This window comes from Cyprinodon variegatus, unplaced genomic scaffold (genome assembly GCF_000732505.1).
Source record: "Cyprinodon variegatus isolate N-32 unplaced genomic scaffold, C_variegatus-1.0 Scaffold992, whole genome shotgun sequence".
NCBI classification, from domain to species: domain Eukaryota; kingdom Metazoa; phylum Chordata; class Actinopteri; order Cyprinodontiformes; family Cyprinodontidae; genus Cyprinodon; species Cyprinodon variegatus.
This window is the reverse complement of record NW_015151445.1, coordinates 57,299-84,813: the sequence shown is the minus strand read 5'-3', so window position 1 is coordinate 84,813 and position 27,515 is coordinate 57,299. Positions and strand designations below refer to the sequence as shown.

The 27,515-nt window shown below is 41.3% G+C and overlaps 1 protein-coding gene across 1 annotated transcript in view; it reads right to left on the bottom strand.

Annotated features, from left to right (window-relative positions):
- Positions 1–27,515, bottom strand: part of LOC107100607 (disco-interacting protein 2 homolog C-like) — a 93,576-nt gene that overhangs the window by 54,586 nt on the left and 11,475 nt on the right. Inside the window, exons 2-8 of the mRNA XM_015399156.1 lie at positions 12,624–12,686; positions 12,069–12,194; positions 9,352–9,477; positions 5,061–5,351; positions 2,443–2,565; positions 1,766–1,912; positions 848–967 (exon numbers count right to left, since the gene is read on the bottom strand). Of these exons, the coding sequence (XP_015254642.1) occupies positions 848–967; positions 1,766–1,912; positions 2,443–2,565; positions 5,061–5,351; positions 9,352–9,477; positions 12,069–12,194; positions 12,624–12,686 (996 nt within the window). The remainder of the gene's footprint in view (positions 1–847; positions 968–1,765; positions 1,913–2,442; positions 2,566–5,060; positions 5,352–9,351; positions 9,478–12,068; positions 12,195–12,623; positions 12,687–27,515) is intronic.

Below are 27,515 nucleotides of genomic sequence, written 5' to 3'. Positions count from 1 at the left end.
TGAGACTGAGGGGAAGCTAATTAGCAGACTGATGGCTTTAACTGAAGGCCAGGATTCAGTGTCTTGTGGGTCTAAAGAAGCTCATCTTTAAACAAAGCATGCTGTCATTTCTGCCTGGGATCCAAACGGCCTTGTTTAAAGTAAATTATCGCCCTTTAAATACATTTTCTGCATCTTAAGGGTGAAAGCTTTCCCACAAGAAGAAGGCAAAGACCGAAGGACCCAAAGTATCAGTTTTCCACCAGCGTAGAGCGTTGACTTTTATCTACAGTGTCTTCTGTCCAACAAAAACACAGAAGGACAGACAAAAATCCTGCATGATGGACTGAAGAGCACTAGTGCAAAGTTATTTTCTCTGATCCAATCCATGCTTCTCCTTCAGAGGAGTGGGTTTCCTCCCACCTAGGAACACCGCCACACATCTGTAGATCCTCCATTAGGCTAAAGTGATAACAACGTCGCGTTCAGGCCAGATAAGTGAAATATTGTAGCTGTGGCCAGAAAAACATTCTATATCCCAATCCCACTGAGACCCTGTGGTTTGTTCTCAGACAGAACCAACCTAACTGATGGTTATCGACTCCTAAGAGGAGGAGAAAGGGCCTTCGTTAGTCAGGTTTTACAACAAGAACTAATAACCAGCAGGACAGAGAGAACAACAGGCACTATGAAGAAAAACAAGATTCAACTCAGCATAAAATGACTCCTAAATCAGACGATTTCTGCTTAGGAACCTCTTTGAGAAACGGAGCATGTGTGCCACTGCCAAAACGTTTCAATAGTTCCTGACAATAAAATCTCAGTGAGGACCAACAGATGTGGTGCAGACATGAAGATGGTTTCTAACCCTCTAGAAGCTCATCAAAGTCATCAACGAAGAACTCGCGCAGGGGCGGTCTGCGGGGCTGCTTCAGCGTGTTAACAAGCTGCTGGATCTTAGCCGACACTCGACTGCTCACTGGAACACCTGGAAAAATCCCAGCAGAAAGAACGGGCCTGAAAACGTCTGGAGAAATGAGAATCTCTGCAATAAAAACACTGAGAAACCTGTAGAGCAGAGGCCAGCATGTTCGGCCAAAAAGGCCATTAGGAGTCTCAAGACAGGCTTTTAAAACGCACTGAGAATCAGACAATAAAACGCTTTGGACTGTTGGCAGAATGCTGAGTGAGGTTCCTTCAGCCTTTTCATGTGCTGATTCCCCTCTGGTCCAGACTCTATTAACAGAACTCTCTGTCCGTCAACCATAGGAAAACAAATACAACTGTTCATTGGAAACTCAGAGCAGATATTTGAACTGGGGTCAGAGTTTAATTAGCTGAAGACTGAAGGACATGGAAGAAAGGAAGGAAGAAGGAATAAATGAAAAGGTAGAAAGGGTAGACGTAGGTTAAGAGTAATAAGTAAAGGATAAAGAATGCAACAAGGGGTTAAGATAGAAGAAAATTACAGAGAAATGTATCGACAAGGAAGGAAGAAGGGAAGGAAGGAAGGAAGGAAGGAAGGAAGGAAGGAAGGACCTTTATCTAATCCTGTGGTTTCCCAGCTGAATGTGTCTGTGTGATTCTGTCAGACTTAAAAACCACCCAGCTGCTCAGTCGTCTCATCAGAGAGCCCCATTTGATCTGAACCTTTGCATTGGGCCCGTTCTGTAAGGCTCTGCTCCCACCTGAGAACACTTCCCGATTAAAGAGCTGCTATTTTTATTTACCCCGCCCCCCTCAGGTTTTTATTCATGCCACACTTCAAACAGGCTGCGACTCTCACCGTCGCCTGTCTCCATGCGCTCCGCGTTGCCGTACTTCTGCGTGCTCCTGGCGATTGTTCCCATGTTGGACATGTGGTGACGTTCTGTGTGGGAGTGGGACGAGTCCGATGAATATCCCGTCACGTCCGGAGGCGCAGAATGGTTCTCTGGAGGACAGAGAGGAGGAGGAGGGAAGTGATGGAAACAGATGGAGACGAAGAGACAGCAACCAGCCAGTGGTGAGTCATTGTTTCTGCCTCTCCAGTGCCAGGTCCCCTTGTCTCTGCACTCAATTAGACACGTTTGATGGTCACTTTGTCTTGCGGTTAATTGGGTCACATTGTGACATGCTCAGCAGTCGTGAGGTGACTGCTGTGTGATGCAGCGTCTGATTCAGCATTTCACTCAAATAGGCCCTGATAAGAACTGTGTACGATTCATTAATGAACTGAAAACAACGCTGTGTTACCATATTTGACTGCTTTTTAATGCTTAAAAAGATGCGGGGGAGAAGATTCATTTTAACAAATGAAAGATTACAAAACACTACATCGAAACTGTTTTGCTTCGAATAGTTCTGTTCCAAGGAAACCACGTCAGATTAGCTGGTAATTAATTCTTAAAGAGGGTTGTTTTCCTCTGATCAATCCCAACTCCTTAGTTTCACCTGAAACCAAACAGCTTAATCCAGACCTACCGTCTGACTCCCGAGGCGGCGGCCACAGCATGTCGGATCCAAACTCGCAGGACCGCCGCAGAGAGCCGCCGTTCTCCGCCACACTCAGAGCTCCTTTCCTCTTCAGAGACAGGTGGCCGATCCCTGCAGGGTCAAGGATACAGAACACGGTCAAAGCTCAGTAAGGAAGGCACAGATGAAGTCAGAAACATTCTGAACACATCCAGGTTCTTAATGATGATAAAGTAAATTAATTTAGAAAAGAGAAAAACTGGGTCACACACTACAGGACGAAATGCTGTGAGTAACAAATAAAAATCGAATGAATGCAGCATCTTTTAGTAAAACCAGATATATATACCATGTTGATCCTCAGGGACATGGCTGCCGTTATGTTGGGCTCTTATTCATTTATTTGAATAAAACCTCTATTTGGAATAAAAATACAACAAACAACTCCTCTGGCTTCTATAAGCAAAGGTTAAAAAACACATACTGCCTCAGACAATAAAGTTCCTTAACACTGATAACAATGGATAAAAAAACTACATTTTTGGGCCATATGCTGCTGTTGAATGGGATTCCTAGTGACAGCGCACCGCCAGTGTACAGAGGCAGGGGTTGACGTTAAGGATTTTTACCACTTTCCCGAATTTTATTTGCCCAGAAACAATTTTTACTTGCCCAGTATAATGTATGATTATTATAGTTGCTAATATTCATTTATATATATATCAATGAAACATGTTTGTTTTTTAAATGTTTTTTGTAATTCAGTATTTTTTAAGTTTACTGGCTCCTCAAGCCTACATTACCGTGTTAATATGCTTTTCAATCCTTCCTGCACATTCTTTTCAAGCTAAACTTTGCTTTAAACTGTTGTGTGCTTGGAAAAATATAAATTGTAATGTTAAAAATCCCAAAAAAAATTGGACAGGTTAAAAACTTAAGATAAATCACAAGACAGAAGTCAATGTCACAGATGAATAACTTTTATTTTAGAGTCACGGTATGTTTATACAAGATAATACTATTAATATAATGTGACTTTTCTAGAGAATCATTTTAAATAGTTATTTTATACAGGGTTTCCACAGTCTGACATAATTTCAGAATTCCCTGACTTTTAACTGACTCAGGATTAGTTTTCCCTGACAAAATAAAGGCAGCCGTTTGTCGTTTTGGTAACTATATCAAAATTGCCGCTAGGTGGACAAAAATCACGCCATCTGGCGGAAAATCACCCGGCTTTTTCAATTCACGCGCCTTTTTCAAATCACGCGAGAATGTGTACAAAACAACAAAAATGGCACCGGCAACGCTTCTGGGTCGTTTTCACTGAATGTCGGTGATTTTAAAGTAATTTTGAGTGATAAATAAATTTTTTTTGCCCGGCAGGCAAATGCAATCAAATTTGTACTCTCCCAACAATAAAAAATACTTGCCCCGGGAGATCGGGCGATGGTTAACATCGAGCCCTGAGGGGTCTGAGCGGCTCCGACAGAAATAATATTTGAAGGCAGGATGGTAATTTTGATGAACTGACAATGTTTCCAGGTGGACTTTCTCACTTCAAAATAAATTCAAACTACTTTTTACCCACTGATCACAGCACATATATAGGGTATCTCCGCTCAACGTTCATCAGACCCACTTTTTCCACTGCACAGCCGGAGCAGCGAAGATGCTTCAGCCGTGTGTCAGAACTAAACTTGTACAAGCATCGAAAATGAAGCAGCAAGCGTGTTTTTGCTGCTCTTGCTGCTTTAGGTGTGAACGTAGCGTAACAGTGGCTAGCTTCCAGCCATGGCGTCCTGCACGAGTACGTGCAAAGGGGGGAGGGACAAGCATACGACCATGATTGACGTGTCAGGAACCAATCATGTACAACGGACCCTCTTTTGTGATTGGTTGGGGTTATTCATTGATTTCTCACTGTAGCGAGGACCATTTATTTTAGTTTCACTTCCAGACCTTCTATTTCACTGTTTGCTAATGCTAATATGGTAAAAACTGCATCAGAAAAGATCTCCTACTGCACCTTTAAGGCCTTAATTAATTTAATAATAATTTAATTGCCTTTAATGATTTTTAATGGCCCGCAGAAACCATATTATTGTATTGTATCCACTTCCACAGTATCAATATTTTTTATTCCTATTTTTTAAGGCATTATCAGATACACCTAGAGGCTGTGTTTAAATGGTCTTGAGGAAACAGCGTCTCCAGGATAACTCTAGCAGAGGAATGGGTCGATCATTTAAAAAAGGTCATTTAATCTGACAGATCAGAACATTTGTTCTTGAGGAACAACCAAACATTAAGCTGTTGATTTGATTTGAGGTAGACTAATTTTATTCCCTTAAACTACTCCGTTCAATGCAACAAAACTACTGGCAGTAAAACAGGGCCGCAGCATGATACAACCACCACCGTACTGACTGCTGTTAAAAATGCAAACATTCAACTCTAAAAAAAACTGTTTTATTTTCATTCCTCATTATCATTATTTTTCCTGTATTCTAACTGAATAAAGTAGAGAAAAACATTTCCACAACTTCAAGTGAAAAGTTGATTAATGTATATGCTTAATCCAAGAGTTAGAGATTACAGATACAAACTCAATCTTGTGTTCTCACCATGATGCGACTGTGACAGGAGGCTCTGCTGGTGGTGCGACTGGCCGAGGTGCGGGTGCCCCAGGTGGGCCAGATGGGAGATGTGGGTGTGCGCCAGAGAGTCGGCGAGCCGTCCGGCGTTCCCACTGCCTCCACTCTGAGTGGACGAGGAGGAGGAAGATGTGGAGCCGAGGTGGGCGGGGCCAAGCTGGGAGGGGCGACTCATCCAGTGCTCCATGCCCGTCATGTCGTCACCTGGCCCCGCCTCCTCCTCGGAGCCCGACGACGAGTCTGAGCACAGGGGAGACAGTCCTACTGAGAGTTAGTGGCAGCCATATTTTTCCCATCCGGCATTAGAAGGACAAACATACGCTTTCAAGCTCAAACCTACTTCATGTTGCTAAATCGTATCATCTGAACCCTTGGTCTTTAATCAATCAAAGGTTATGGAGGGGATCAATTTAGTATAAAACAGCTTCATTTGCTCTAAAACCATTTTAAAAACAGCTGATTTTATGCTGAGATTAAGAACACACAGGTGCGTTCTGGGAAATGAAAAGGGAGTGGATTTTATTTAGTGGCATAAGATGACAGTTTGCTAACCTTGCATCGTTTACCTTTACCTCTAACATATGTATACACCTCAGTAATAATCTAAAATAAAAAAAATGTATATTGTGGTGGTAAAATTATAAAATATGATGAAGCTCAGGAGATTCAGATTGACGTTTACAGCAGCTTTTTTTATCCTTTAAATGTTTTTTCTCTACCTAACCAAGATAAGCTGTTAGCTTTAGCCTCTGGGGGTAAAATCTACCTCAGGTGATACTGACTGGTTGTAATCACGTCAAACTCCATAACAACCCAATTTAAATCTGGATCACTGCTTTAACTGAGAATAGGCTTTTGTCAGGATCGATTTATTAACATAAAATTGTGTGAGAAGCTTTTTTCAAGTCTTAAGTCTAAAACAGACTAAAGGAATTTGATTTCATAACGTGACAGAAAAATAAACAACTTACTAAAGGTTTAAGCTATTTATGGTCATAACATATGGAAGATTTGACAAAATAATACAGGGAACAAATGAGGGAGGAATTTATATTCTGGAGTAGAAATATAAGGAACTCAGCGCTATTCCTGTCATGATCTGCTGTGATAGCTGGCCTTGATTGTTCATTTCACTCACCTGTCTAGTCTGTCCAGTTCTTAATCATCTCTGATCTCATCCACCTGTAGGTTCTGCCTTATATTCAGTGTAGCCCAGCTATCGGGGCCAGAGCACTGTTTGCTCCCTGTTAGTGTCCTGTCTGTCAGTTTTGTTAGTTATAGCTTTATTTCCAAGTTTCATGTTCAAATGAGGAGTTTATATTTTGAGCCCATGTCTTCAGGCTAGTTTAATCCCTAACCAGTGGTGAGAACGTTTCAGAGTTTCCAGAGTGATTCTGTTTTCCTGATTCCGTTCCCTCTCACCCACTGGCCCTGTCTGGTCTGCTCGCTTGAACCTCTGTTAGACTCCTGCTGGATTCTGCCTCTCAGGTGCGTTTCTGTCTGAGCTGGATGCTCGATGCCCAGGATTCTGAACCTGCCTTCACGCTCTGGATTCCTGGAGCAGGGCTGCCTCTCATTGGCAGTGCATCGGATGATCCTGCCTGAGATTGAGAGGACGGACTGAACTGTTAAACCGGGTAAGTGACTCATTCTACCGTAGTAATCATCTTCAGTTCAGATGATCGTGGTCTCTTACCTGTGTTTCTCCCTAAACCAGAGTGTAAGGGATTGGGCGGTGCCCCGCCCTCCTCCTGCAGTGCCTACAGGTCAACAGATCCTCAGCAGCACTCTTCGTTTCTGTTCTCTTCTTTTTTGTTTTAATAAACGTGTTGAACTTTCCTATTGACTGTCTCAACTTGGATACTGGGTCCATATGTCGCATTCATGACAATTCCAGACATTTTGAATTGAAAAAGCTTCCGGGATGGGAAGCAAAACATCTTCAAACTTGGGGAAAAAAAGTCCAGTGGACTGTTTTAAATTTTCTTTTTATGAAATAACAATGGACTGGATGACTGAGAACCTTCAACAGCATAAGGAATACACATTTTTCATCTAGAGTCAAAAATAAGAAGAGAAATTAAAAAGAGTGGATCGGTTTGTTCTCTAGCTGGGTTTAAAATAACGTATTTTAAACTGTTAGATCTCCAGATTGATGTCTCCTCACTCCTGGCGGGTTTAGGAAGTGATGCTTCTGTAACAGATGAAAAGATGAGGAGCTGGTACTGATCTGCAGGTAGGCGCTGTTCCAATATTCACTCACTCTGGGTTTCTCTTGTTCTTCTGCTTCATCTGGAGGAACCTTTTTTCTTTGTTTTTGTGCTTGGATCAAAGAAGCTTGGTTCTCTGGTTTTAAAATAGGCAGAATCTTTCAAAGAAGGCAGAGTTTTAGATGTTAAATGGAATTTGTTTGCACCGTAGAAAGAGAAAATTTCTCCATCTCTGGACAACATTTCTCTGGTGTTTAAGAGGAAAAACTAAATATACCTGAGAGTGATTCAGAAAAAGCAGAATGTTACTGGTATAAACCTGGTCACCCTAGGTAGAAATGTGCTATATATATATTTCTATATTCAAGAGAAAAAAATGAATCCACATTCCTTTGACCTTTTGATTTTCCATGTATACATCTGGTTTAAACAGTTGACTTTTTTTATGAATATTAAAACAAATCTGTCTCGGGTGATGTCATTTTAATAGGTATGGTAACTAAAAAACAAATGTAACTTTTATATATTAATGGTTGGTGTAGGCCCACTAGTCTCTGTCGTCTGGAGAAAATTAAAACATGTTGAAACAATCTTACTCAATTTTTCTCCATTAAACGAATTAACTAGAAGTGTATGGCTGTAAACGCAGATATTTTTTCTCACAAGACTTTTTATGCGACTTGATCCCAAAAGGTCTGGAGTGTAAAGTGTCAGTTAAAGTTGGGTTATTTAATGTAATACTAACCTTTTTTCTACCGATATGCGCTGAATTTAAATACTTGGGATTTTTTTTTTATAATCAGGAAGTAGTTTAAAAAAGCACCAGATCTCCAGACCAGCAGGAGGCAGTAATGAGAAAGCAAAACAAGCCGAAAAGCTTGTTTCCTGCCATTATTTCACAAAAAGGGATGAAAGCACAGCGGGTGAAAGCCCTGTTTCTTTTATAAATTGCAAAAAATACCCTAAATTATTAATCTTGTACAAAATAGAAAACAACTTGAATAGAACAGGTCAGCATAGGTCAGAGCGCAGCAAGATTCATCCAATACATATTGCTGCTCAGTGCATAACTTTAGCCTTAAATAATCCCAGACCAGGACCTGCTACCTGGGAGAGTGAAAGTACTCAGGTAAAATAGAGTACCTGCATTTAAGACAAGTCAAAAAACATTACTCTTTACTTTTAACATTTGAGCTTCTGAACAACAAACCATCTCATAATCATCTAAATTTAGTGGATCAAAGGTTTACAAGAAGTCAGAAAACCAAGATACATAACTGCAGGGCTGTGACCTTTCAGTGACTGAAGTAAAAAAGTTCATGAGCTTAGAGACACAAAATGTCAGTAATTAGGAGATCAGTTCTTGCACATCTTCTTTGAAATAGACACAGAACCAATTTAGGTCCAACGTGCCTCAGGCAGCAGAGCTCGCTCCTGGAAAAGAGATATCACCAATCAAGAGCAGACAATAAGGCCCAGTGAGCAACATGTTGAAAAGAGTTTAATAACTGAAGGATTTGGGGACATGTCAGGTCTACTTAAGGACATTCTCAAAGGTTAAGAAGGAAATTATAAAAGGAGCAAATTATTATTTCTCCTTCATTAAAATTCAATCAAGATCAAATCGATTGCATCAACTCTGGTTACAGAGAATCTAATGAGGTCAGGTTTGACGTAGAGGTCATCTCCACTGTCCGTCTTTGGGAATTTTTAACAAAAACATTTAATGTTACTTCAGCTGCAGATGTTGGCTGGGTGCAGCGGTTACAGCTTTCCATGGTCTGGTGTTCTGTAAATCCCTCGGCGGGTTTTTACGCCACAGAGAATCTGCATTGTTTGCATTTTCCAAGATGGTGAGCATTCCTCTGTCAGAGTGGTCTGAGAAAGCTGAGAGCTGAAGAGGTGTAATCCTGTCTGAGCAAAGGGCTTCTTCTCTGGAGGAAAGTCAGGAGATGCAACTCACTAATATAAGCTGCTTTTATCACAGCTAATTTTAGATCCCAGTGCAGTAGCTCAGAGAGAGAGAGGCTGTGTAGAGTGAGCATCTTCACCTGGAGGCGTGTACGCATCCATAGAGGTCTGGACCACCAGAGAGCGCCGTTTGGAAGGCATGGGCACCGCCATCTTCCTCTCCACGTGCCGCGCCAACACTGCCTGGACCGCCTCAGTGTGGACGTCTGAGGGACGGAGACAAGAAGTCAGATTCAACCAAACACAGGAATAACTTTACTCTGTTACATTTTTAAAAGGACCTGCAAACTCCACTTTAAAATAAAAAGTGCACGTGGGAGAGCATGCAGGAGCCCATTTCTTCTCGCGCACGCTCTGCTTAAAAGTTGCTGTTCTCATAGCTGTGTCCGAACATCCGCCCTAACCCCTAAATCCCTCAATCACTGTATATAGTGGATTCAGAAATCTGACCGTTTGGAAAGATGATCTCTTCCCCATTGGTCCACTGTGCGGTGCCTGCGCCATCTTTGTTAGTAGTCGCTGTTGTCGGGTAGCGACAGCAGGCCACTGTGACGCAAATCCCATAATTCTTTGCGAGGAGAACTCTGCGGAAAGCATTTGGGGATTTATCTGCCTCATCTGTGTCCCTTTTTTTTTCTCATATACTTTGTAGACAATTTTTCCAGAGTTTATTCAGGGATCAGTAACTCTTATTTAATGCTTATTTTAATGTCATCTACAAGTAACCACAACTCTCATATATACTCTGCAAAATGTTTCGTCATCTTTACCAACGGCAGGCTGCAGCCATGTCCCAAATTCCTGGTTTTCCATAGCCTAGTAAACTAGCCCCACCTGTTAGTGGCCAAAATCATTTTTGCCTGCGAGTGGTCTAGCCTCTATCAATGCCCCAGGTCCTAGAACTGAAGGGCCAATCACAATGCAGAGATGAGTTTTGAATTTTTGAATGCGAAGCGGGTGGGGTTTGGAGGGCATGACGGCAAAGCTGCACCACGCCTGAGAAAGCTCAAGGAACATGGCAACAACTATTGAACAGTTCTCGTTTGATTGAGCTTTGGAATCAGTTCTGGAAGGATTAGACTTGGGGGTTTTCATTGAAACGTGAGATGGAAGAGGCTCTACACTCATTCATTAAGAAGGACGTATTCACCGTTTTACTGACAGGCTGTTTGTTTACACTCCCCCACCAGCTTTCTGTCACGCTTACTATGTCACAGTCAGTAGCACTCATTGGCCAATAGGCACAGACATGGTTTGAAAAACAACGAGTTGTTCTCATCATCAATCTGCCGATGTCTCGGTCATCAGGGCCAGGCTAAATTACACATTTAATCTCGAATTAAGTCTGGTTTATCAGGATATGTTTTCCAGCCAAAACGCAAAATTAGCATTTTCCCATTCTCAAGCTTTTTCTCCTCCTCCAGCTTCTTTTCTTAACATCCAGCTTTACGATCAACCGGAAGCAGTTCTGCGGAAATATTTCAAATATACAGTGGAATCTGCTTATAGTGATCATGTTGGTCCAGAGCCTTTTTGAACACTATAAGCGGTTGATTACTATATCCAAATTTTTTTGTTGTTATTTTACTTAATTTTTTATGCAGAATATCATCTAAATGCCATTTGTGTGATTTTTCAAAGAGAAAAATAAAATGAAACGGATAGCTTCCACATTTACTGAATTTTATTACATTACCAATTACAGTATACTGCGCTGTGCACAGACATAACTGTGGTAGCTTGGTGCCGTTGGTGCATTTTTTTTTTATAAGTCTGAAGTTTGAAACAAACGGTTTCATAGAACAACCACATAGAAGATAACTGCATAGGCTACAGAAAATGAAATCTAGCCTACCTCTGTTTTGTGTTGTGGATCTGCTGCGGCGCATTAAGAAATCACTTCACATATTTATTCATTGTTCCCTGGATCAGAGTGTTGTCCAACACCGAGTTGACTTGATGTGAAAGGTCAAAGTTTTTGAGACCAACATGCAGGGTACCAGTCTTTAAAATGCAAACTGCATTCTTCATCTCAGCTCTGGAAGAGAAAAAACTCTCCTCTTCTTCATCCTCATCCTCGGCCCCCTCCTCGCTGCAAGCAGCACTGGTACCCGCACCTAAGCGGGTTCTGAGTGCTGTCATCACTTTCTATCCACTTATTAATTATTTTTGCACATGTTTACATTCATAAAATGGCCAAAAAATGAACACTATAAGCGGATTTCTTGATTAAAATAAATAAATTATTTAAACAGCATTTGTATAGAAATGATTCTGTCCCAAACCTTTTGATCACTATAAGCAGTTGATTATTATATCAGTGACCACTATAAGCAGATCCCATTGTATCTGAATTGTTTTTATAAAGTTTTTTTTTTTTTTTTTTAATAAAACATTTTAAATGCCACGATAATCACATTCAATGAAGTTCAAGTCCAATTAAGGCCTTAACTTAAAAAATAATATTATAAAGACTTTTAATTATTTTTAATGACCCGCGGAAACCCTGTTTTCTCTTACGACCGGCAATGTTTTGAGAACGGCAGTGAGAAAGGTGAACTTCAATGACTGTCTGAGACTGTACCTCCCCACAGATATATATAGCAGGACGAGCACGTAACATCCTTACGTAAACACCAGAATGATTGGCAATTAGGAGGACCAATTATTTTGATGATCCACCTGGAAATAAACGATCGTCTTCTAATGCCTTTAAGATTAAAATAATATGTGTCCTTCCATTTCTTTCATCATCAATGTGAATCGTTCCAGAAGTTCGGAGAAAAAAAATCCATACCTGATCGGTAGCGCTCGTCTCTCGTTCCAGACGTTCTCCGTCGGTGGAAACGGGCGGCGGCTGGAGGGCCGAGCGGGGCCCGGTGAGACATGGGCCCCTCCATACCTACAGAAGCAGGCAGAAAAGCTTGTGGACACACGGACGGGTTTTTACAGAACCAACACGTATATGCACATAAAAAGCAACAGAGAGGAGCGGGGGGAGAAAAAAGAAAGATGGAGGTGATTTGATACGACCGAAAATCATAAACCAACCCATAAGATCTTCAAATCTGATACATGAAACGGAGGAAGCTGGTGTGTGTTTTGTAGTGTCAGTGAGTTACTACAGCTTGATCAGCGGCTGGTTCAGAGGAGCAGGCCCAAGCTGAGCTCCAGGGAGCCCTAACCTACATCCACTAATGGCAGCTGAAGACTCCATCAATAGAGTACAGTGTGGAGGCTACTGTATTCCTCATGATGCCAGATCGATACTCCAGCTGCTGCATGGGGAATATTTTATCTGAGTGGGGCGGCGGGGCGAGTGTGTTGAGGGAGTCAGAGGTTGCTAAATTACCTCCAGCATATGCCCTGATCAGCTTGGACCTCTTCTTCTCATAACCCTTCTGAGTGATGTCCCCTGTGAACAGATACAAATAGAGAGTGAGAGAGGCATCGGTGGCTGCCAGGGACGCTGCTGGGTCTCTCCATCCTCTGGAAGATATTTAGGGTTTTGGTTGCTTTGATTATCATCTCTTTCTGTTGGGTTAATCCTAAACTCTTGTTGCTCAGCCATCTATGTCTCTCCCAGTCTTTAATGTCTTTATCTGACTGTTAAGCAAAGATTAAAAAGAACAGAATATAAATAAATAAAGATGAAATGAGGGTATGGATGAAAATGAAAAATTAAAACATTTCAAAACAAAGATTAAATAAGGCTTTTACCGGATAACCATTGATGCAAACTATTTGAAAACTTTTATTTGCTTACAGTTACTTATTTTGTCTGATCTGAGATTGAACTCTAGTCAATATCAAAACAATCTGATTAAAAAAAACAAAACATTTTCAAATATTTGACTTTTTGGGGAAAAACTTAATCAGAAATTAACTAATCAAATCCAGCAGAAATAGACCTAACTACTAAAGACTGACATTTTTTCTGGAATCCCAGGGATGGGAGACAGTATTAGTATCTCACGTGATTGGGACGTTACTGGATTAAACATTAATGGGAGCAGACGGGAGCGGGAGCAAACCAATAGGAACTAAAAAAAACTAGGATCGATGCCAAAAAATAAAATAAAATAGAAAGAAAAAAAATCCAGTACTGGCGCCGCCATTTTGTAGTTTTTTTCCTTGAAGCCTACACTATAATGCGAGTCAAAAAAACGACACGACCCAAAAACCAACAGTGCTCTGAGTTTTTCACCCGCGCTCAAAAACAACAATGGAGGGACCTACAGTTAGAAACAGGAAGTTAACTGACCCTTCATAGAAATTAAGATTCAATGTATTGGCAGAAATCTTATTGAAGACAACAAGAATGGGAGTGGTGCAGGAGCGGGAGTCATTCTGAATGGGAGCGGGATGGGAGTGGGAGTAATTTCACCAGGAGTGGGACGGGACAGGATTTAGATTTGTGGGAGTGGGACAACCATCAACCATAACATGGAACAATGGAGAACCTTCCTATGAGCCAATCAAAATCACTCCACCAGCACCTTCAGCCATTCATCCAGGAAATCAGAAAATAACCTAGAATCACATCTAGAGTGAGGCTGAAAGATTAATTAATATCGTAATAGGGTAAACAAGATTTTCTAACCACAAAGGTCGCGATTTGACGGGTCGGGTCACTTGTATGGAATCATTTTGGATTAAAAAAAGGTGTTGTGGAGGACATGCCTTGCTATAGTTACTACCTCACAGGGTAACACCACAAACCTTTATCACCACTTAAAGTATTATTTTCATGTCTTATTTTATTTATTTATTTATAGGCTGTCCCGTTAAAAGCTGGCAGTGTTTGAGTGGATTCCATCGTGTTTCATGAAACATAAAAATATGTTAATAAGGTAAAGCCACAGTTTGTTTCCTTTCTTGTTTTAATCTGTGCTTTGAATAAACCTGATTATTATGAAACAGATTTGTTTGTATATGTTTAATAAGACATAACAAATTAAAATGGAAAAAATAATCGCATGTACTCACAAGAGTAAGCTAAAAAAAAAAATCGCAATTAGATTATTTTCCAAAATCATTCAGCCCTAATCTAGAGCTAAACAGGCCCCTGAGTTGGAGATCTAACAATTTCAATCTAGATTGGTGAATCATAAACGACTGATAATGATCCCAGAAAAAGAAAAAGCAGTCAAACATGGCGGTTCTAGTTGCTTCATGGCATGGTCACCTTCCCATTGCTCTCCATGAGTTCTGATCTACATATGAAAATCCTCTAGCTGTCAGATTAAAGCACTTAATGTCTGCAGCAGGATGAGAGCCAACAGACCAGAAGGTGCACCTCAGGATGCCTCAGAAAACAACAACAATTTTGGAATGGCCTAGTCAAAATTCAATCTACCAGAAGTTGGGAAGGAAGACATATGAAGTCAATCATGTTCAGAAAACCCTCAGACTGAAATAAAACACTTTTGCAAATGAAGTAAAGGAGAATTCCTTGACAGCGATGTGAAAGTTTCACCGTCTGTTTGATGGCATTTGTTAGCAGGGCCAGCCAGAACGATGAGGCGTAATAACAGTGTATTGGTCTGTTAAAGAGCTGGTAGATTAGAACTCAGTTTCAAAGGCCTGGTTATCCTCCCGCAGCAGTGTGTCGCAGTGAGCTTGACGCAGGTATTTTTTATTTATGCCCAAAATTGAAGCTTGGTCTGTGCTATGTTATTCCACGCCACAAAGCAAGAGAGACAATCAGGAACTAGCTGTGGGTCTGGATACGGCCGTGGCGGTGAGGAAGTGGGGGCAAGTTTGTGTGAAAACGGAGGGACATGAGGGTGAAAAAGAGCGGGGATCCAGGTGGAATTGGGGTCCCAGTGTTCTTGCGCACCTCGCTCTTCTAGCTGGTCCAACTTCACGAGTCGTTTTCCACAATGGTGGTCATACAAACAAAACAAGCCGGTAAGGTACCAAACATGAAATATGCATAGTGTAGAGCGGATGTAGATTTGACCAATCAGAGGCCTCCTGTCTGCGGTCACCTACAGTTTTGGAGAGGTGCAGCAGAGTCTCTGCTGAAGGGGCGGGGGCATATCTGCGTTCACTACAACACACACGCAGACGACCTGGTTTCTGAGCATAAATCAGACTTAACACACTCAGCGTCATCCAGTTATAACCATAAAGTATGGATGCGATGCAAAAACCAAGTGATGCTCTCCATTTTTGTAATTCTGTAGTCCATGAAACATGACAAACCGTCAAAAAAACTCTCCAGTGAACCAGTTCTGCTGGTTTTGCATAAAAAATCTGATGATAAGGTGTACTCTCTATTAGCCTTTTAATCCTCATTGCAAGATTGCTCCGTTGTCACCAGATCAGAAGAGCTCTGCTGCATTATGGCTGGCAGACGCTGTAAAATAATGGGACAAAAATCACTTGATTCAGGGAGCATTGAGCATTGAATCCCTATTAAAAGGCAACCTTTGTTATCTACTCCAAGTGGCTTCATGCCAATAATAAAAAGATAGAATAATGGAGCAAACTGTATGCTCTTTTTCTGTATTTATAAACCAAGGGAATCACTTTTGTCCAAATTAAGTTGAGATACTAAACTTCTATCCACTCCAAGTTTAAACATTAAACAACTTTGGTTCGTTTGAAGATCATCCTGTGCTTCTGTAACAGAAGCTGGACTCAGACACAAACACATCAGGAGCAACAGTGACTGATGCAATGAGTGTGTTATGGCTTCCCTCAGTGACCTTCATGCTGTTAGAATGTGCAGCTTTAATCAGAGCTGAGAGTCCAGCTGGTGCTTTAAAGGAGCCACAATATTGTTTACTTTACAGACCGTTTTAGGTCTCCTCCTGAAGAGCATCCACAGCCACATCTGGAATATGGGGCATCCACGTACAGAAAGCCACAGTTAATACTCAATGAGAAGATGAAGATATATCAAGTAAAGCCCCTGAATAGCTACCTGGATGCTCATCAAAGTTAAACTGGCTGTTTCCTCATCATGCATCCTTGGTATGACCGTTCCTGCCCTGGTGGGAAGAGGCATTCACACCTGGTAATCGTATGATAAAAAAAAAAAAAATAATCTTTTAATTAAAATCTCATCAGGTTCTTAAATCAATCCGAAGACCAGGTGTGATGCATACACACCTATCGTAGCATTTTTAACACTTTATTCAGCATAAACAGCACAAGCCCTGATGTTCTCTGTGTTCAGCAAACATTCTAGAAGAACATGCAGTTACTTCTCTACAAAGTCATTCATCTTCAGACAAATATTATACCTTTGATGCACAAAACCCTAACCTAACCCCTTGGTATTACTTCCAACAAGTGGATCCTTTCCCCTAGCTGGCTCAGCAATCCAGACTCATTAATGCAGGGCTTCCTGAACCAGAGTTACATGGTGCTCCACCAATGGGACCCAGAGGACCTATAGATCCATACATCAGCACAGACAAATAAACATACACATAAACCTGAGGGAGCGAAGCAGGTATCTAAAATAAGCAGGCAATGGATGGATGAAGGATATAAAAAATCAGATTCAAGGATTTGTTAGGCAGAGAACTAATGGAGTTAGTTGAAGGAAAACCCAAACTCAACAGATCTGATGAATATGGTTCAAACCAAGGCTAAACCTCGATCTAAGGTTGACGGTTCAGCTCGCTGACATAATCAGAAAGAGTTGTTCCAACACTTTCTCCCTTCAAAGACATTCTTTCCAACCTTATAACTCAGAGCTCCTTACCAAAGAAATACTATAAAAACATAAGTGGATTATTAGAGGAGTCAATAAATATTTGTAGGATTAAAAGTACGTAATAAATCGGACGTTTTGGTGTCTCTTTGCTCCATCAATCATAGGATGGAAGCAGGAAGCTCTCTGAGCTAAACTGCTCTCTCCAAGAGAGGAGAAAACAACATCACTGGCCGTTGCCATTAGGCCCAAAGTGGCTATGAAACTGGACTCTGATCTGTAACAAGAAGTGGATGGACACAGAGGAGGGGGGTCTCATTATAAATCCCTGAGGGGTGTCTATACTGCCCTAGAAACTCCCACCCAATCACAGCACCTTAAGGTCTGCACAGCATGGCTAATGTCTGCCGGTACTTCCTACTTTGTTCCAATTAAACCTTAAACTTTCCCCAGTTTGCTCATTATTGATTATTTCTCTAAATCTCTGTGAGGTTAGAGGGAAGGACGGGGTTAACCACATTACACAGAAACAAAAGAAGCGTACCTTTGTGCTCAAACGACGGATGTTTTTCGCTCACTTGATTACATCTTTAAAATACCGGAACACAGGGAATGGATCCCCTTCTTTAACCTTTGTAACATCTTGTTTTGAAGGTGAACCACAGGACAAACAGCTTGAGTTCACTTTAAGCAAGTGTTACTAAACAGAGCAGAGAGAGCATCTGTTTGGAATATTTGAGCAGCAGCTCTGATCTGGAACTCCTGCGGGTTTTTCTGCTACAGGATGATTTATGTGAAACCCAGTCCAGATAAACTAGAGAACAGAATATCCTAAACTGGAGCTGGGGTTTTGGAGAACTGTGGCTCAGGTGAACAAAGGAAACAACAAAAACAAATCACTGCTGCTTCTGATTTCTGTGCAGCGACTGTTTTGACAGAAAGACAAATGTAAGACTTTAGATCCCTGAAGTCTGAACACCATCAGATGATAACAGCTTCCTCTTACCAAAGACTACAGTCAGTACACTCACCTACAGATCTAAAGTTTGGTCTTTCTACCCATACATTTTTCTTTTTTTCATGATTCTACAATTATTCTAATAAGACCCCAGTTACACAAAATGTATAATTTAAAACAGAGAGATGAAGCTAAATGGAGAAGCTTTGTTTGGGAACAAAGTAAATCTTTGCAGATTCAACAGGATTAAAGCTAAAGGAGTAAATGTCCCAATAAATCCACTGACATCAGAGAGTTCAATGGTCAGAAAATTACTTTTTTTTAAAACACACAACTCCCCTGCAGGCCCTGCATTGCTAATTTAGCGTGTTTAATGTTATTTGATAGTAAAAAAACGTTTAAAGAAGAAAAGTCCTTCTCTATGAACAATAAGGCGGCAAAAGGTAGACCACTAAATTAACAACAGTATGTATAAAGCAAAGCCAAACCACACCTCACACTGACTGTCCAGCATGGTGTTGGAGGTGTGATGGTCAGTATCAGTACAATGACAACGAAACAGCTAATCTATGGTCCATCCAAAGTCCAAGGACATTTCTCAATTCACAAAAACACGAGTACAGACTCGTGTCCTCGCCAAGTATGTTCTTGAGCTGAATACAGGAAAGTATGGAGAATAGGAGCACGCAGCATAAATATGGGTCAATTGAAACAGAAGCGTACTCCTGACGTCACCACACGCCCGCCTCGTCTGGAGCTGCTTTTCACCTCCTGTTATTAATAGTCTCTAGATAATGATACATTCTAACTTTTTTCCTTTAGTGGGGGAATAATAATGAACACAGTCAGATAAACACAAATCAAATGAACATTTTGCCAAATAAAACAAAAGAGAGACGGCTGCTGCAGATGGGCTGTGGTTAGCCCTGGCTGCTGTTAGCCTCGGAGCTCCTCTGGTTGCCGCGGTCCTCTCAACTTCGAAAAAACATTTTTCAATTACGCACTACACAGACAAGTCTGATCTGATGCATGCTGGGTAAACAGGGAGGGGCGAGAACAACATCCGGGGACATCTGCTGTTCTTGTGAATTGGAAAAGTACTAGGGCTGAGCATGTGAGAACTCACAAGTACACATATCGAGAAACGGCCCACGATCCATGGCTGATTTATACACAGAAACTAGGTTGATTGCGTGTGTCGCAGTGAATGCGGATATGCCCTCATTCACTGCGGGCATATCAGCAGACACTCTGCTACACCTCTCCTTATTTAAATTCCTTATTATAAGGAAAAAAAAAAGATTTACATTTCAATTTTTTTGCAGTGAGACCAAAGAGCAGTGCACTGGAAAAATTCGAAATCTAAAAATTCGAAGTAATTTCTTCTTAAAAAAAGTGCATTTGTTCTTTGATTGAGGAGGTAAAAGAAACATTTTAAACACATGAGACGAGGTTCTTCCACAGAATACTAAAATCTAAACGGGCCTACCTGCAGTCACAGAAATGAATGCCTTGAGAGAACCGATGTAAATGGATTTTATCCTCTGAAATAAAGGTTTCTGCCAAACAGGTTTGTCAATAGAAATAATAATGAAGATGAAGCCTTTACTGCGGCTCAGTGGGGAAAATTATGACACGCTTCTCTTTCTGACAGAGATGTCTGCTAACTTCATAGCTAACATATGCTGAACTGCAGGGAGGATCTGGAACGCAGACAAGAAATATGTGGGCAGAACATGAATGAGGGAAAATAATATGCTTCTGCTGCTGGGCTGTGATGTCTGAAAGGTGTTGGAACGCAACTGAATGAAAGCTGACTGAGAGCAGAGGAAGAGACGTTTTTAATCAGTCCGAATCAAATGGATTGATTTAATTTAGACTGAGAGAAATAAAAAGTCCATAATCTGATGGTGGAGAACGGCCAGAACATCTGGGTCCAATCTGCTGATCCGTGCCGGTAAGCTTCGTCTGCGCCTTTTAATAACCAACTGAGGCCTTTTTCTTCTTCTCTCAGATCAGCAGCAACATTCTCTGTTCTTCTCTTTCTTACTCTCTTACTAACACACCCGAGGTCCGTGGGGAGACGCCATCTTCCACTGGCAGCACAGCAGAGCTGGGAGGGTGTTGCTTAGCAACGGTTCTCCTGGAGAGGGACTGAGATGGCCATCTTGGATTTGCAGCGTCAGATGAGAGAAGTGCTTAAACGAAACCTGGGGTGTGTGTGTTAGCGTGTAACGGCAGACTAATTATTTTCCTCCTCTTCCTCTCTGATACTCGGCCGTTCTAATGACACAAAGCCAGGGAGGATCAACAGCAGAACCTCACATTCAGGTTTTTCCTCCCTATGAGGTTCAATATTAAAAAGCTCTGCTCTCTCAGTGCGACACTAAGGAATCGTGTTAATCTTGTTCCGTGACAGAAGAGGGGATTTAAAAGATGTTTATATGAGGCAGTTTGATGTGTCCATATCATACAGCAATGCTACTACTATCTCTTACAACATGCAGCAGTAAGCAGCGTCACTGTTACATCGTTACAGACAGACCATTCAAGTGCATTGAAACAAACCTGAAGAAAAGGAGGAGGAGGATGTCAGAGCGATGGATGAGGGAGACTTTCAATGTCAGTTTTACACAAAGTTTGAGGCAGGCTAAGTATTTATTAGCAGTTAGCATCCATAGCGGCTACTGGTATGGCATTTTAATCATCATACGATAAGCTGCTGTTTCGGTACATACGTGCCTACTGTGCGTCATGTAACATTTCGGAAATAGATCAACCAACATATACATTTTCTCGAGCGAAGCGTGGAGCGAAGCGTGGAGCGAGCGGTGGAGCAGAAGAAATATGGGGGAGGGCAGAGCGTTTTTTTTTTTGTTTTTTATTCAAAGGCCGGAATGAGGATTTTGCTACGCTCCATTTCACTCCCATATTTAAATTCACGTTTGACCTAAAACCTAGGCAATGCCTATGCTGTAGTCTGTGCCTATAATCTGTTATAGTCTGTTTCAACTTCATATAGTCTATGTTTTCACTCCAAGTCTATGTGGCAGGAAAATTAAGGTGAGCGCGGCGCGGATTTTGAGCAGGGCGTCCCGGGGCAACTTTATGCAGCGAAGCGAATGAGCGAACATCCTCCTGAGTGGGGAGCGGGAATTGTGCGGTGCTCCGCTCTGTTCACATGCTCTGATAGCAATAGCTGCATTTCTATCAGTTGAGCCTTATACATAACTGTCCCACTCAGACAATCATTTGAAATATTTGAAAACGATTTTAATTAAAAACGTACAGATCCATTTTCTTCACTTGATATTTTGGTAAATTGAGATTAGAAAGAGGTCAGAGAAGGAAGTCCTAGAAACAATCAATGGTTTTAAGAGGAAGATTTTGAACCTGAAAACAAATATGTAACTGTAAGGGGTTCAAACTGACCGTATTTATTGAATCAAAGGCAGATCATGATGGAATAAACTTTTCTGCTGGAATAATTTTCGTTGATAGCAAAATTTTCCACTAGAGGTTTTATTGCTTGAACAACAGCTGTCCTCCAATATGTCTCTCAGTGAGTATAAAACATGAAATCTCCCAGGATTCACCCGTTTAGGAGAAAAAGTAGTCTTGTTTGCTGCAATCCCCTGTATCTGCTGTTACCTGGTTACGTGGGGCGGGCTCTGATAAACCATGGCGAAGAGGCACACAGAACCACTAAACTCCTCTATAAAAATATACAAAACTCAAGGGATTTTTTATGAAATTGAAGGGCAACTTTTCTGCAAGTTTTTTGGTAGACAATTGACTGGACTAAAAAGAATATACATGTGATTTTACATCAGAAACAGGGACAAGAAGCTAGTTACGCGAGCCGGACCCCTGCAAACTATTCAACTGTGCAACTACATCACCACAAGTGAGGCATTGATTTTGCACAGTAACTTTATGTGATTTAAAACATTAGATCAACATGATTTAAATAAAAAAAATAAAAAATAAGCAATATTGCTGTTAAAGGGAAGAAGTAAAAATAAGCTTGGCCTCCATTTAATAAGCAAGTCTGGATAAAGTCTTAGTTTATATGTTTTACATTTAAAATTAGATGATATTTCTTGCCCTTAAAGAATGTTCCTGAGCGACCGGAGATTTCAGGAATAAAGCTGAGAGCTGGGACCTTAGGATAACCCGACTGCCTGTGGTGGAAACGGGGAATCGCAGTAAGAAATAGACAATTACTCTGGAGGTTTCCACCTGCTGTGGTAGCGCTTGGCTAAGGGACCCTTTGCTGCATAGATGTGTTCATCCTGCTGCTTGAGTTATAAAAATGTGTTATTAAGAGGTTCAAATAGGGATAAAGTTGGAGAACTAAGCTCTAATGATAGACGTTTGTTTTGTATTTACGGGCATAGTTGATGATTTAATACCTGCTAATATAACTGTAAACTCACTGCTCCGATTTTTGCTGATGCCCTGCTGGCAGAGTGTGTTGGCCGGTCAGTAGAACCCAGCTCATAGGCGGTGAAATTAAAAGCACTTGGAGCAACTTCAGGCTGTAGCCGGCAGACCGATGGAACACTAACTCAAAAGTCCAACTTTACATAATCTCCACAGTGGTGTTCTGTGAGGTTGCAAGGATAACAAGGACCTTTGCTTCAAAACTGCCTCTTCTCTCCATCCTACGACTGGAACCACACGGTGAAAGGGCTGAAAAGCATAAGCAATGGGATTCCAAAAGAAGATCATTTAAAAACAATCCACTGGACTTTGTTTCCAAGTTTGAAGAAGTTTCACATTTTTAGGTTTAACTTGAAGTTATTGTACTACAATATTGTAATCAGTGGATTGTTTTCAAATGTTCTTTTTTTGGAATCACTATGACATGGATAATTGAGAACCTTAAACAGCATAAGCAATGTGATTGAGACGCTACAGCGTCCTTTCAGCTGCATCGTCAATCATCACCAAATGTTTTAAGTGTTTTATGGCTGTGATGCATCACAGGTATATCCAATGTATACAATTGCTGGTTAAATCATAGCAGAAGCCCATGACATCAACATTTGAGGTACTGCAACACGGCACCATTACCAAAAAATTATAAAACAAAGCTTTGCTTTCTTTCTTTTACCTGTATATTTTCTATTTAATTATTGATAATAGTAGAAGACAATTTCATTAATTAAGTTAGTTTTGTTGGACGTTTCATTTCCCTGTTAAACTTAAAGCCTGTCAGGGGTGGGGTTGGGGGGGTTGGGGGGTATTGATGTGTCTGCCGCTGCCAGTGCTACCATGAGCAGGCTACACAAACGCACGCTTGTCGAATGTTGTAAACGAATGAGCAACACTGTCATGTAACTCTGTCATATTGTTATCTCCTAGAATTCAAAATTCTTTATTTGGGAACCTTTAGCACAATGATGGGGAACCTTGACCCTCATTCTGCAGGGTCACCCGATTTCTCTTCCCCAACACACCTGATTCTAATCAATGAGTCTGTACAGAACTTAGTAGGCTGTGGGAAAAGGAGAACTTAAAGGACTGCGGCCCTAGTGGACCATTGTTCCCCATGACTGCTTTAGCAAATATAAGAATAAAATTTGATGAATTAGATTATTTCATTACAATTTTTTAATAGCCTGGAAACCCTATAGTTTTAATTTCATGATATTTAAATTCATTTTAAATTCTGAATAAATCCATTGCAGAAATATTCAGTATACTTTATTATTGGTTTAACTTTTGATTCCTATTCACTCTAAAGGCGTGGTGTAAATCCTTCCCTGTAAATCAGCGGTCCCCAACCTTTTTTGCACCACGGACCGCTACATGACAGACAATATTTTCACGGACCGAGGGGGGGGTTGCGGCAGCAGACCGTTTGTTACTTGATCGTGTTTACCCAATCAACCCCCCCCTTACGACTGGCATAAAATTAAATACAAACAACATAAAAATAAAACAATAAGCCCATCCCATCGTGGCGTAATCGGAGACAATGACAGACGAAGTGTGCTCCTGATGTCCAGTCTGCTCCGTAGCTTTGTTTTGGTCGCTGTAACTGCAGAAAATCCCGCTGAACAAAGATAGGACGTCATAGATAGGATGAGTCTTGAACTGAATTAACCTGTGTCAAGAGGCACAGATGCACCGACTGATGTAATCGGGAGAGAATACCGCAATTTATTATATTTTTCAAAATAAAAAAATACTTTTTTTTTTTTTTTTTCCTGTGCGGCCCGGTACCAAATGATCCACGGACCGATACCGGTCCACGGCCCGGTGGTTGGGGACCGCTGCTGTAAATAATGTGGCCCACTCCAACACTAGTACTAAAAAACAGCTCTTCCAACACTTTCAAAGCCTTTTTCTGTGATCCCAGAGCTACAACTTATTCTTTGCTTAAATTTGTCTTAATCTGAATTGGCCTGTAATCTGTAAACGGTGGTGACATTTACAGGCCAAACGATCATGCTAAGTTCACACAGCAAACAATGTCAGCAATAAAAAAGCGCCTGCTGCTTCACTTTTAAACTTGTCCACTTTAAGGTCTGACGCGCCCCAAGAATATATTTGACGCTCCTGAAGCACGTCCAGTAAAGTGTGTCCAGATGCGCCCGGAGCTTCTGCTGCTCCTGCGTTCAATGGCACAGAAAGGCTTTGCTATATTTGCTGTGATAAGCAGAGCAGTTTTAATATATTTTTAAGAGAGAAAGTCCATCTAAAACATCATCTATGCAGTAACTTCATCAACAATCAATGTAAAATATTGTTTTGCTGTCGGAGCAGCGCAAACCCCCGCGCCATACCAGTGGGGCACTATTACTGGAAATCCCCAGCAGCAGCTGCCTCAAGCTGGGTCGCCTCTCGGGGGCTTTCCACTACTGTTCGTAGCTGCTAGTAGTAGCTGTTAGTGTTTTTCATGTATGAGGTACAAATTGCTAGCCTAGTAAACTAGCCCCAACCGCCAGCGGCCAAATCATTTTTGCCTGAGAGCGGTCTAGCTTCAATCAATGTCCCAGGCCCTAGAACTGGCGGGCCAATCATAACGCAGAGATGTGGGGTTTGGAGGGCGTGACGGCAAAGCTGCGTCACGCCTGAGAAAGGAAGATGGCATGTTTGTTTGTTCCTTTTACCTCGTGGACACAAGACCTAAAGAAAATCAGCGGATTTACAGAACCAAACATAGCAGACCACAATAATCACTCACCTTTAGTAAAGATGCTATTTATCATAATCAGCTGTGATAGCTGGCCTTAATTACTCATGCCTTTCACCTGCCTAACTCTTTCCAGCTCCTAATCATCACTCATCTCATCCACCTGCCAGTTTCCCTTATATGGGCTCAGTTCCAGCTATCATGGCCAGATCATTAGTTGTTCTTTTCTGTTAGTCTGTTCTTTTGAGGTTGTTCAGTTAACTCCATGGTTCATGTCCTGGATCCTGGCGGCCAGGGTAAAGAGGGTTTTCCGTCTCGTCTCCTGATCGTGTACAGTTCCTCCCCTGCTGAGTCCTCTGGGTTTTTGGCTCTTTATGCGGGGAGAATCAGTTTTTATTCCTGTAAGCCTGGCTCCAAGGTGGAGACCAGTTTAAAGGTCCTGCTCAAGTTCTGGTTCCACGTCCTGTCTCAGCTACCCTCTTCCACTGAGCCTGCCCGTCTGCACCTGATCCTGTCTGCTCCTGTGCGTGTCCGCCCAGTCACGCTTCTGGGCCCTGAACCTGCCTGGGAGCTCTAGGATGCCTGGAAGCCTGGATCCAGCCTATTCTGGATCGGCTTCCTGCAAATCCTCCGGAGCTGCAGCACCGGGGACACTGGTTGACGTGCGCAGCATCATCTGTCAGCCCATCGGCTGGATTACGCCCCTTTCTAGCAATATGGAGTGAACTGTTAAACCAGGTAAGGGACTCACTGAGATCATCTTCTGTCAGATGATTGTGGTCACTTACCTGTGTTTCTCCCACCAGTGTGTCAAAGATTGGGCGGTGCCCCGCCCCCCTCCTGCAGCATCCGTGAGCCGCAACGCCTAGCAGCTACACTTTAGTTTTGTTTGTTTTCATTTAATAAACGCTTTGAACTTTCCTACTGGCTGTCTCACTTGAATACTGGGTCCATCTGTCCCGTTTTATGACACTATTACCTTATAATGGACAAACACTGATATAGACCTAATGCGATATCAGCAGGAATTATCATAAATTACACCAAAAATCAAGTGATACTCTAACACAGAACAATAGTCAACAACAAAAGGAGTAAAAACACTTGACCTATTCAATACATAACCTTTAAACTTATTTATAAAATATTGAACTTATTTATAAAAATATTCAGTACCACTTTACAATAAGACTCCCCTCATAGATGGCTAACAAATCGTTTACAGATATGTCATTTATTTATCTGTAAACACTTTCTAACTCATTCATAACAGTTTCTCACTTAATTAAGGAAGAGCAAATACTGAACCTGATCTATTTCGCTAGATTTCATCTAATGGCGCTTATATTCACAATTGTTGAATTCACAATAAATGCTTGGAAATAAGTTATGGACTGTTAACAGATCAATAAAGAATTTTCTAAACTACTGATCGGCCATTTATATGGTGAGCATTATCGTAGCTACCAAATAGTTAATAATACTATGATTAACGAAATAAAAAAAAATGGTGCATGGCGAGTTTTGCAATGATCTGCAACATCTTTGTCAAACTTCAACCAAATGTACAGCCACACTGCCAATATCTAGCGTAGCATCTACTAGCTTGTTAGCAGAAGCTGCTGTGATGAGCATGCAGCCCCTCTGTGTGGGATACAAGCACTGCTGGACAGAAATGATGAAGCAGATTAAATGCTGGAGCGGACTGCTTCTATACAATACTGGTGATTTTAGATGCAAAACTATAAACTCCAACACTGGTTTGGACAGATATCGACTGCTTCCTGATATCAATATCGGATTACTACATCCTGACTTGAATTACTGCCGGTATGGAATCCAAGCTGTGCTCTAATATTGCACATACTGACACTCTGGTGGCAAATGTACATATTGTGCAGCTCTAGCCCAGATATAAAATAATTACACTTTAGCCTCTAACTACCTGAGTAGCAGTCCAGACCTGAACCATGCTAGGTCTAGTAGAGTTAAACCGCCATTATAGCTGGGCGCTTTAGTTCTGGAAAAGCCGCAGGTCCTTCCTGTTCAAATCTCAAAGACTACACTGCAAAAACTGATCGAAGAATAGTTTCTAAAAAACAAAAAACAAAAAAAAAAAGTATTTTTGCCCTTAATTTGAGCATAAAAATAAGATCAGTCTGCCAATGCAATTTTTCCCTTAAAATAAGATAATTATTTATTATTAGGGGTGAGTGTTGGCATGGGTGTTGCGATACGATATGTGTCACGATTAGGGGTGTAAATAATAATCGTTTTGTATCGATGCATCGATCCAAAAGCCGACAATCTGATGCATCGACACGTCCGCAAGATAATCCATGTTTTTTTTTCCTCCGGTCTATTTTTATCCATTTGCTCCTGGGCGTAATTCTCTCTCCCGTGCTGCGGTGCTGCTAAACCTATTTTGCCCTCCTACCTCGCTTCCTGGTTATACTCTTACAGCAGT